At 36.1% G+C, this 11,198-nt stretch overlaps 3 protein-coding genes and 1 long non-coding RNA gene across 5 annotated transcripts; 2 read left to right on the forward strand and 2 right to left on the reverse strand.

The window, feature by feature from the left end:
- The first annotated feature begins 1,249 nt into the window (after positions 1-1,249).
- On the forward strand, positions 1,250-5,289 carry LOC105192046 (zinc finger protein 271). Of its 2 annotated transcripts, none has more exons than XM_011155916.3 (4): positions 1,250-1,699; positions 2,954-3,178; positions 3,589-3,883; positions 4,084-5,289. In XM_011155916.3, exons 2-4 carry the CDS (start codon positions 2,964-2,966, stop codon positions 4,624-4,626), a joined length of 1,053 nt encoding a protein of 350 aa, XP_011154218.1. In that variant the 5' UTR covers positions 1,250-1,699; positions 2,954-2,963; the 3' UTR covers positions 4,627-5,289. The 2 variants fall into 2 exon arrangements, with proteins under 2 accessions (XP_011154218.1, XP_019701059.1); XM_019845500.2 differs by having other exon boundaries at positions 2,957-3,178.
- LOC112588533 (uncharacterized) lies at positions 1,699-2,382 on the reverse strand. Its single transcript, XR_003112905.1, has 3 exons — positions 2,321-2,382; positions 2,066-2,228; positions 1,699-1,989 (listed from the first exon to the last, which is right to left on the reverse strand). It is a non-coding gene; the product is annotated as an uncharacterized LOC112588533 (long non-coding RNA).
- Positions 5,290-5,371: 82 nt separating the features above from the next.
- Positions 5,372-8,447, forward strand: LOC105192066 (uncharacterized). Its single transcript, XM_019845505.2, has 7 exons — positions 5,372-6,013; positions 6,435-6,650; positions 6,820-7,011; positions 7,173-7,278; positions 7,465-7,659; positions 7,824-8,044; positions 8,180-8,447. Exons 1-7 carry the CDS (start codon positions 5,850-5,852, stop codon positions 8,376-8,378), a joined length of 1,293 nt encoding a protein of 430 aa, XP_019701064.1. The 5' UTR covers positions 5,372-5,849; the 3' UTR covers positions 8,379-8,447.
- A 197-nt stretch (positions 8,448-8,644) lies between these two features.
- mRpL39 (mitochondrial ribosomal protein L39) lies at positions 8,645-10,368 on the reverse strand. Its single transcript, XM_011155917.3, has 3 exons — positions 10,265-10,368; positions 9,445-10,087; positions 8,645-9,184 (listed from the first exon to the last, which is right to left on the reverse strand). Exons 1-3 carry the CDS (start codon positions 10,273-10,275, stop codon positions 8,837-8,839), a joined length of 1,002 nt encoding a protein of 333 aa, XP_011154219.1. The 5' UTR covers positions 10,276-10,368; the 3' UTR covers positions 8,645-8,836.
- Between the last annotated feature and the right edge of the window lie 830 nt (positions 10,369-11,198).

Consider the following 11,198-nt stretch of genomic DNA (forward strand, 5'->3'; position numbering starts at 1 on the left):
CCAGAACGTATCGGAAATGCCACTTTGCTTTTACATGTACCTTGAGAAGAGTATATAGCAAGATAATTGTAGAAAAATTACACATAAAAGTTCAATTGTTATGGTATTAATTATATATCCAAAAAGTATATTTTCAACGTACATTTTCAAGTATATTTTCAAAATAGATTCAATGGTCGAAGAAACAAAATATTGCTAATGTTTATGCAAGATATTATAAAACAAGAAAATTTGTACATGGGTAATATAATGATAGGATTATGTGATAGCATTATATTACCCGTGTACATTTTTTGAAGACCTTTTGTTGTTTTATTTGCATATACGTTCTGTATACGTTCATAACAATATGCACCTTTGTATCTCTAATGTAATTACTAATTAATAACCGTTGTCCGTAGCGATTTGCTAAGTATATTCGATTCACTTTCACGCATCAACTATGCATCTTGATAATTTCTTTTTCGCTACGCATTTTGGGATTTCTTTCGGTATTCGAACGCATTTCCATTTTCACGTTCTTTTCATTCAAATTCTTTATCGTCAAATCGTAAAATCATACAAAATAAAAAAAGAATCATCCTCTGTGAGGGATGCAACACCCTTGCGAGTGAATCATCGTCTGCGCGCGCACTTCGCCCATATTTTCTGCGTTTACTCCCGCTTCCCCTGACTTTTTCGTCATCCTATTCGGATCGGCCTACACGATTAGTAGCTTTCATCGCGTCGTGAAAAGCAAAGGAGTCTGGCCGAGTGACTAGAGAAAGAAAAAAAGACTCGGGTGACCGCCATTTCGGCCGAAAAGGTGGCGCCATTTTCGAACCGTTAAATAGAAGATTTCATGACGAGCAACTCGTCGAATCTTCTCGTCGTTGTAACATCGACTTTTAAAAATATACCATATTCTCAAGATATCATGTAAAGATATCAAATTCCCGTAATTAATTGTATTCATTTATGGAACGATAATTCATATATGCATATTTAAATTTTCGTTAAATCCATTCTATTTATTCGCATCAGAAAACGCGCGGCACGCGCTAATTTTCTTTGTCTTCTTCTGAAAAAGGTGTCGCGTCTATTGTATCCAAGTATCATAATTTAGATATCGGAGGCGAAATTAAGGAAGAAAAGATTGTAAAGAAAACCGAGTAGCCGAGAAACACGGCGGTTTTATGTAACGAAGATCGACCTTTCGGAACTGAGCGCAGCGATCGCGACACGGGCGTCATTAGTCGGCGCGACCGATACGAGGGAGGTGGAACGCGAAACTCGCTTCAAGATGGCCGCTCCTCGTGTCGCGTGCGTATCATGAAGAGACATTACGTCGCCACGTAGTCCGTTTGGCACGTTCGCGTGATTTCTGCAAGATTGAGAATCGTCGTGAGCGTAACGGTGAATTTAATACTCTCTCTGCCATCAACGTCGTATCAACCTCGGATAATCGCGCGCAAACCTCGGAGCTTGCTCGTTCACTGGAGGGTCGAGAAAAGCGCGAAGCGTTTGTGCTCGAATTTACGGCGTCAGCAAGACATCGGTGACGGTTCAACGTGACTGAGGTCTCTCCTGGTAGTCTCAACGTTTCCCTCGAGGCATAAGGTTACAGGCCACTCCTGAGCGTGCTCTTTTGTGGTTATGTGGTGAAGCCTTTCAGCATCGGTGAATCACCAGGTTACTGCGACACTACGGTGACATTTCGGTAAATATTGCATCGATACTATTCCTCTGTACGCTTCCCGTGGTCTCTCCCGCGCATCGCGTTTTCAAGCCGGTTACAAACGCGTCCTCGTGCGATCGCGCGCTCTCGAGGAAATACCTCGACGAAACATCGGCAACGTTTCCGTGACGTCCGTGATGCGTCACGAGAATGCCGTCTCAGAGTCGCGACTGGTGACGCCGATGTAATAATTTCAGCGAGTTCGCATTTCTGACGCCGTCGACTACAAGAGAGAGAGCGTACTTCACGCCAACGGTCGTTCCTTTGTTGTTCTGTAAAAAAAAAAACGTAAAGATTATTTCTTCCCTTATTCGTAGGATCAGGAAATCTGAACTCATTTAGAATTACATCGATCTCAATTCATGGCTGTTTCATTTTGTTTTCGGAATTAATGCGTCACACTGATATACGCGTGGATAGACGACCGACCATCGATCGCGGTTTGTCCTAACCCTTCCGAAACTTGCGGTGTACATACACGGTGTCTCGTAAAGACGGATCTCCCTGTATTCTGCTCAATATAATTGCAAAGTTATACTTATAATCGATTATTTGGAATCGATTGTTTTACTTTACGAATATACTTAGATAATGTGTACGTACCTATAATTAGAGATCCTTATATTGAATTATTACAGTATTATGTAACATCATTAAGATTATCAGTTGCCTTTACAACTTCAAATTTTTTTTTTTCAGATAGTTATATAGTCTTTTCTAGAAAAGTATAGTTTAACGAAGTCTGTTCTTATAATTATATATATTAGTTCTTATAATTATATATATTATGTATATCATGTACATTAATTAAATATGTGTTTTTTAACCCATCTTGTGTTTACAATCTACTAATGGAGCTTGAATTGAATAAGTTGGCATTTATATAATTAATGTATCATTACTATTCGCAATGTAATTTTTCGATTTAAACTTTTTTGTTACATATTGTTAATTCTTGAAGTTAGCAATTTATAACTACTTAATATAACAATTTATAACAAAAACAAGCATATATAATATCTATATATAGTATAGTAATAAATAATATATATAGTATACTAAATAATATATATAGTATACTAATAAATAATAATAATGTTTTCTTATTAAGTACCAACTTGGAGGACAGAATATTTTCAGGAACATGATAGTAAAGTGTAATATTATATAAATGAATGTGTACATTTATTTTAGAAAAACACAGCCATTTACCGTTTTTAATAATTTGTTTACCAGCAGAACAAGCATGAGCAGAGGCAACGAGAACAATTTATCGCTGGTGACTCCGCCGGCAATCCGCGTCGGACCCATCGTCACGCCCGGAACTAACGAGACAATCTCTATCGTGATACCGTTATCGGCACAACTGACCACAATGGCTGGTCAAAAGATCAACAAAAATCCCAAAGATTGCAGCAAGGATCCAAAACAAACAACCGCCGCCGCTAATACCACTCGAAGGTACAAGATTTACTCTCGAAGAAAATTTTCCTCGAGATATGTTAATCGTAAAACTCCCCAAAGATTCTAGATTACTCCATGTGATTTATAATTTACGTATTATTTTGCTTAGTATATATTCTGGATTAAATATATTTTCTTTTTTTTTTTTTTTTTATAATAATATTCCTGGATCGGGCGAGATCTTGTATTCACCGTGATTGTAGATCTTTGAATAATTAGGATTTTCTTAATGTTGATATTTCAAGATTATCAATACTTTAGTAGTTTCCAATATAGCAATCTTTCATTAAGTTTAATCTTCTCTTTCCATTTTTTCCAGTGATTTTGCCTAAGATTGTTTTTATTTGATTTTAGTGATGTTCAAGAATATAGAAAGTTAAATTTTAATGATTCTTTTTCTTCCTTAGTCCGAGAAACGATAGAACAAAGGGCTGTCCCTATCCTACATGCTCGCGATATGGGCGAGCGTTCTCAAGAGCGCACGATCTGAAACGGCACATTATCCGACATGCAATGCGCAAAGAAAAGCTACAGCAGACGGATGAGCACAAAATTGACGTGGAAAACATTACAAACGACGCTACCCTTCGAAGTGCTCTTTTACGCGGTATAGACGACAAGAGCGGCTATCCCTGCCCACGTTGCAAGAGGAGATACAACGACGAAGATAAACTCAGGGCACATTTGGCCTCGCACTATAAGGTGTGATTTATTTGATATCATATATTTGATAGTATGTTTTACTCCGAAGTTATATAAATAAAATAAGCTCTTTATTTATATTTGAGGTAATAGAAATGGAACATTACAATATTAAGAGAAATGAAATTTAAATATTATATTTTTATTTTATTTTCTATCTATTGCTTTTCTTATATATGCATATGCCGTTACTTTTCCAGCCATCACCGAGAAATGGCCATATAAAATTTGAGGATCAAGCTAAAGCCCTGCTACAGGGTCAAATGTCCATGGACAAGTCCGCGATGCCGAAGGACCACCCCACTGATGCAGATGATTTTTTGTTGGAAGAGATGCTGTTACTGAAGAAGGAACCTCGAAGATCAGATAAAGGTGACTCGAAGATCAGATGCGATTACTGCTCGAAGACCTTCAAGACCAAATGGACTCTCAGCTCGCACGTGGCCGCTCACGAAGGTCGTTTCCAGTTTGATTGCGGCCAATGTGGCAAAAAGTTTGTTAGGAAGAGTCATTTTGAGGGTCACGTGCGCTCTCACGAGGCAGCGAGACCCTATGTCTGCGAGCAGTGCGGCAAGACATTCAAAGAACTCAAGCATCGTCGTGAGCACACTAAGAGGAAGCACTCGAATAATCAGAACGCGATACAAAGCTTGTTGGATAGCATTGGACCTTGCGGGACCGATGAAGCGAACATCGATCAAGCCAAGTTTACCTTGCTAATGCCGGTGAACTTCAGCGCATAAAGCATAAAAAAAGAACAGGCCTTCGTCTCTTTCAGAGCTTGCTTGGAATCTTTCAACTTCGAATTCTCAAGGAATATTTGATCCTTTGAAAATCCTTTATCTGTGAAACTCCAAATTTTTGGAACATTGCATCTTTTTATAACTTTAAGTCTTTGAAAAAATTTAATTTCTTAGATCTTTGTGGAATGTTTGGAAAATCGGATCTTCGAAACCTCAAATTTTTAGGGTGTCGAATTCTTGATTTTGATTGTTTGGAATTTAAGATCCTCGAGATTGTGTGTTTGCTAAGACTTTGTGTATTCAAAACTTTCAGTTTTATAAACGGATTCTCGGAGCTTCAGAATCTTAAATTTCTGAGACTTTAATAGCCTGGAATTTTGGATCTTGGAACTCGAATCTTTAGATGTTTATAATTTTGCTGATCTTATGCAACCAAAAAGTGATAACTTGCCGATAACGATGACAAATCTCCAAATTCGATCATGAAATATTCAATATACTTTAATAAGGATAAGTGAAGCTAGTTATTGTGTTGACTATATTTGATCTGCTATTCTATACTTCGCGAGAAATGTCGAAAAAAATAAATCTTGGATAAGTAATGCTATTATTTTGTGTTTGCGTAATTTGCAAATAACATGAGGTATTCCATAAAAAGAAGTCTTCAATTTTTTTGTCTCCGTACCTTTATCCAATTTCTTTAGATTTAAGATAAATATAATTTTTAGAAAATAATTCAGAAGAGAGATTATTAATAAAGAAGAATGAAAATAGCTTAAAGTAACTAATATATCATACGGTTGATGCAATATTGTTTATATGAATTTAAAATCTCACGTTGTCATGAAAAGTCAGTCCCAGCTATATAAAAGTTGGAGAAACAATCAAAGAGTTAACATATTCATTCATATTTGAAACAAAAAAGAACGGGTTAAATCTCCATTTGGTAAATACAGCTTCTCGTTTGTCTTCAGCATTCTGAAGCTATCTTAATGAAGAGATTGCAAGAGGAGGTGACTTCTTTGTTTTGCGTAAATTTGAGAAGTCCATTTCTCCAAAGAGCCACAAAATTTCAGGAATTACTTTTTTTTTCGAGTAATAGGAAATCCCATTGGTTGTAATCGCTATACGAAAACATGTAATCTTCGTGAATATTCGCTATCAGTTTATAATTAGTCTCGATCGTGGATTTCAAGGATAGAATTACATCCAAGAGGAGCTAAATGTGCGCGAAACGACGAAGAGTGTCCTTGCAATGCATTCAGAACGCGCAGGAATACAAGGACACACGATGCACGTTAGACATTCTGCCACCAGAAATTCTAGGCATCATCTTGAAGATGCTATCTTTGCACGATGTTGCTTGTACCATTCGTCTGGTCTCCAGGTAGGTTCTAATCAGTACAATAAGAGTAATTTATGATAAATTTTAGTTTGATAATCGTGAAATATTGCTGAAGTTATTCGAATATGAATAAAATAAATATTAATAAATAAAATATAAATCGTAAAATATTTACAAATTTTTATTTTTATTACTATATTATTACTATTTTTATTACTTGTAAAGTTATGAACTCGTTTTATTAATTGAATCTCGTGCATTTTGTAGATTTTAAACTTTCGAAATCCTTCAATATTTTGGAACTTCAAGAATTAAATTCTCTTGTTTTAAATTCTCAAATTTCAAAACTGATCATTGATCTATCTTGGATACTCAGTTTGAGACTCAACTTCCTGGGGATTCATGTTTCTACAAAAGCCTTGAACCCTCTTCTCATTTCTTTCCTTTAAACCTTTTTCTGCAGACATTGGTATGATATTGCCGCGACAGTGCTGAATAGCGAGTTCTTGGTAGCAGGCATCAAGCTGGAGGTTGCGATGAAGCGCACGAAGGATCTCGTAAATAATGTAAAGACCGACATTGAGATGCTGAACTACAGCAAAACTTTCAACGCTCTGGAGCTTATTCGATCGCAGTATCGCATGTTGAAGGCAGTTACGTGGCGATACACACATCCAAGGTTTCCAAAATTATTCAATTTCATCTCTTTTTCGAATAATTTAGATACTTGGAAATTTTTCAATATTTCTAACATTATCGATACTTTCTCACACAAGAATACCTATGTAGATATATTTAAGAAGACAATTTTTTCTCTCTCTCTTGGAGTTTATTCTACCCATGTGAAGGTCCCACAGTTCACCCGTCTCCTGCTTCTACGGTGGCAGAGTCCTCGACAATCTCAACTACTTGTTACAGACGGTTCTGGATCCTTGTCAAGGATTCTCGATCGTCTTCTGTACTGACTTACAGATCTTCGCACGTAGCTGCGAAAACTTCATGGATCATTTCGAGAAGGTTACTGAGCGTAGGGTGAACAGGTAACATGTTGCCCTTTCCGTTAATTTATCATCTGTTAACAGTAGTCGACTAGTTGTCGATATTATTTTAGCCTCTGACCAATGGTTAATATAATCATCAATCCAATTAATCTCCATCTGTATTCAGTTAATTAATAGCTAGTAATAAAAATCGCCAACAGATCTGCGTTAATTTCGGGATGCAAGATCATTGACGTATTAGATTGTCTTGGGGAAGGACGACAGTTGCTATCCTTCAGGACCTCGTCAAGAACAGGTACTCATGTGGTAAGGGATGCTTCAATATTATCCCTTGCTCTTGAAAATAAATTTTGCGAATTGGACGTTTCAAACAAAAGTCGTGGCAGCGTAGAGATCCAAACCGAGATATTCTATTGGATATCACATATCATAAAACTTTTCCTGTATCATTCTATCTTTCTGTAATCCCATCTTGTTAAATCTTGCTTCCAGGTTAGCATGCAACTCAGATACGTGCTGAAACGCACGTGGTTCACGTGCTTGCAGGTGCCTAACGCGAACAATGAGCATTGCTGGCGAGACAAACAACGTTACATGTATTTAAGATTGCGCCGGCTAGTTAGTAGCTTCAACAAGCAACTCTTCTATAAGCTGCATTACGAGCGCAAGCTTGATCTTCGAGTGATGGTTTGTGAATTTCAAAACGTAATTTTTACATAGAATATAACGTATGAAATTCACTTTGGAAATGTATAATTGTGAAGATAAAAAAATAATAGGAAAGTTATACATGTCCTTTTTAAATTGTGACTAAAAATTAATAATTTTTCATAAACTGATTTGTATCTTAGCTACCGTCGGTACCATCTCGGAAACTACTACCGGCCTGCATATACTCAGGATACGGCGAATACGGTGGTCGATTTTTCTACTATGGTACCATGAGCAAATACGCCTACGAGTACAAGTTTAAGCATGTGAGACTCAACAACGTAGAAAATATCGGCAGCGAACTTGAACAAGAAACGAATCGACCACCTCAGTTCGACTTGGTCATTACTATCGAATTGAGGTAATCCAACTAACGATCAATTGTAGAGATCAGAAGTCGAAGGACTTTTCTAATTAAAAGAATAACTTTTCAACAATTTTGTGCTCTCGAATAATACGCATAAAATCGGTTTTCTTGTTTTCATTATTCGTTTAGATGCTCGTCAGAACTAGCACCACTGGCAGCGAGGGCACATTTAAAGTGTGACGATCTCGAGAATTACAATACCAACTCAAGTCAGGAGTTGTATCTGAAATTGAATATGAAATGCGCAACGTCGAAAGCAAACAGATTGCCTGGTGTCTTCGTTTGGGAGGTGTGTGATCCACGGCGGATTCGCTCACAATATAGTTGAGTCACATGCTTTCTGCGTACTAGTTAGGTGATTATTGCAAGATACCCTGTGTATATTCTTGTGTGTAATATATGATATTTGCCTTAGTAACTATAACAATTTTTCGTATTGTACATTCGAACATAAAATAAAATATTTCAAGCATATCTTATTCGAATTCATTCGTATTGCGTAATTTGTGTTGACGATATAGAAGCGATAATTGATTTGAGAACCTTGATGTCAAGAATCAATTGAACATAACGCAATACGACACATTATTGAAATTGAGTAAAAAAACATCCAGATTTTTATTTCGAGTAAGTTATTGGACTACAAGGCATTTATGATAAATTACGACTCATAATCCGTCTCCCATGATTAAGAGTCAAAGAACGACGTAGAATTAAGTCGGAGTAATAACTAAAAGATGCATTTATTTACACAAAAGCTCACCTAGATTGTGAGACGAGTGTTCTTTAATTTGCAGACGCTGTTACGTTATTCATCATTTCGTGTTCTACTATATGCGGCTGCCATGTAACTGTATTCAATTTCTTTGCACGATTCTCCAAGATACTGTAAGCAAAATGATTGAGCATAATTCCTTTGGGCAAGGCAACACCTTGGAAGCGATACAAGCCATCCACAGGCCCGTTTGTAAGTCGATGAACTGCTGTTACAGTGACACGCCCTATCAAGCCGCTGTTACTTATCATAGGTCCTTTGCTAATATCTATATGATCACCTAACTGATATAATGTCACCTTGTCGTCATCATTATCTTTGGCGATTTGAGGTATTTGTTGGTATTTGAATGGATTATCCTGTAAGCAACAAATCAAATGATTAATAATCTAGATTTACAATAATTAGATATAAATTATGCTAATATAAATGTTAGACTATATATATTGTATACTATTGTATATGAATATTTTATAATAAAATCAGTCATAATATCAACTTTACATTTAAACAGAATTTTATCATCAGAGAATCTTAAATTAATATATTAATGTCATGAGTAAGTGAATATCATGAACGTCTACTAATTTCATTATGTATTTTCCATTCAATTCCCTACCTCAAACATGTGTTGAGCAATGCTGCATGGCACTTCAAGTCTTTCTAATAACAGTTCACGATTTATAAACTTGACAAATAATGCTGACATAGCACGTAATTCAGAATCGGTTGGTTGCCAGCTTGGCAGATCGATAAATACATCATACACAAAACTGCCAGAACGAATTACAGGATAAGGAAAGCTATGTAGGTGCACGTTCACGTTATCTTTGAATGCATTTTCTGCCACAGCACCCAGAATCAACGAACACGTTCGCCAAAAGGCATTATTAATCATGCCTGATCGTGGAGTTTGCATAGTCACTAGTTGTAGCTCACAGTTGCCTGTGAATGGCTTGTGCATATCCCAAATCTGACCGTCGACGAAGGCAATTGCAGACATCTTGGTGATGCTCTCAGAGATGTGCTTGGCGCAGTCGTGCGGTGTGGAAATATTGCGGTTCATTACCAGCACTACCTCGTCCTCCACCGACTGGTACTTCACTTCTATTTTTTCGATTCTACCTAATTCAGAGCGTTGCCTCTGTTTCTCCTCTTCGAACAATTGACATCTCCGTTTCCTCGCCTCTGCCTTCGACAACATCCCGGTACATCGTGATGATGCCGATAATCTCAAGCCGCTGGTACAAAGCCTCTTGCATCTGTGATAATACGTTCGATCAGTATATACTCAGGTAAACAACTTTGAAGTAACGAGTAATTTTGATTCTAGTATAATAAATGAATCCGGATTGATCGAATATAGTCGTTGAACAAAGGAAATGGAAATCGTCGCAACAAAGTTAAAAAATATAACACTTTTAAATGAAGATACACACCCGTGGAACATGTTGACAACGACGTTCAGGTTTAGGTTTAGGTTAAGGTTCACGAGTAGTGTGAGATTCTTACATTTGCAGCGCCACGTTACGGAGTATTTACTTGCGTCCGATATTACTTTTCAGTATTACTTTTTTTGACCGCAGTAAATAGATGAAATTCAATGAACTGTAACTTTTGAAAAAATAAAGAGAGATGGTTTAAGAAGCATTTTGTAACGCAAGATCTATAATTTTCAAATACATTCTCCAATATAATGTTTGTTTATCACGATGCTATATGAACATAAATCGAGATTCGTCAAATAACTAAATTTTTTATGTTCATCAAATTGTACCGCGTAAACTAAAAGTCGCATACAAACGATGTTGACATTATTAGAAAGTGCAAACCTTCCGTTTTAATTTATCTATACGCAGTTTGCAATGAATTTTTTTTTCTATCAGTTATTCAATGTTGAAGTAAAAATATCTTTGATCCGTCACAAAAGAATAAAGCGGTGTACAACACTAGCTGAACGATGAATAGAAAGTTTAAAATTTTCTCTTAAAATGCATTTTATTATATTTTTATAATAAAAACCAATTTTCAACATAGAACAGATAAGTTGAAAAATGAGATAAAAAGTTAAGCAGTCTGCGATAAACGATGGTCACATTATAAATATTCTTGCAATATTTCGAAAAATATATTTAAAAAAAATAAAAATTTCAAGTTTCAAAATACTTTATAAGAACTATTTCGTTATTATTATTTTTATAAAAATTACCGTCTGTCGAATTTGCTTATGTTTCATGTAATGGAAAATACATATGACAATAGTTATTTTATTCCAGAAGAAAGTTTTGACTTATATTACTTCGTATTACGATTTCAAATTCTTAATTACAGTGGAGGCTCGTAGTGGAAACTTTTGAACTAAAATCAATATCA

The sequence above is a fragment of the Harpegnathos saltator genome, unplaced genomic scaffold (genome assembly GCF_003227715.2).
Source record: "Harpegnathos saltator strain DR-91 unplaced genomic scaffold, Hsal_v8.6 scaffold240, whole genome shotgun sequence".
Taxonomy (NCBI): domain Eukaryota; kingdom Metazoa; phylum Arthropoda; class Insecta; order Hymenoptera; family Formicidae; genus Harpegnathos; species Harpegnathos saltator.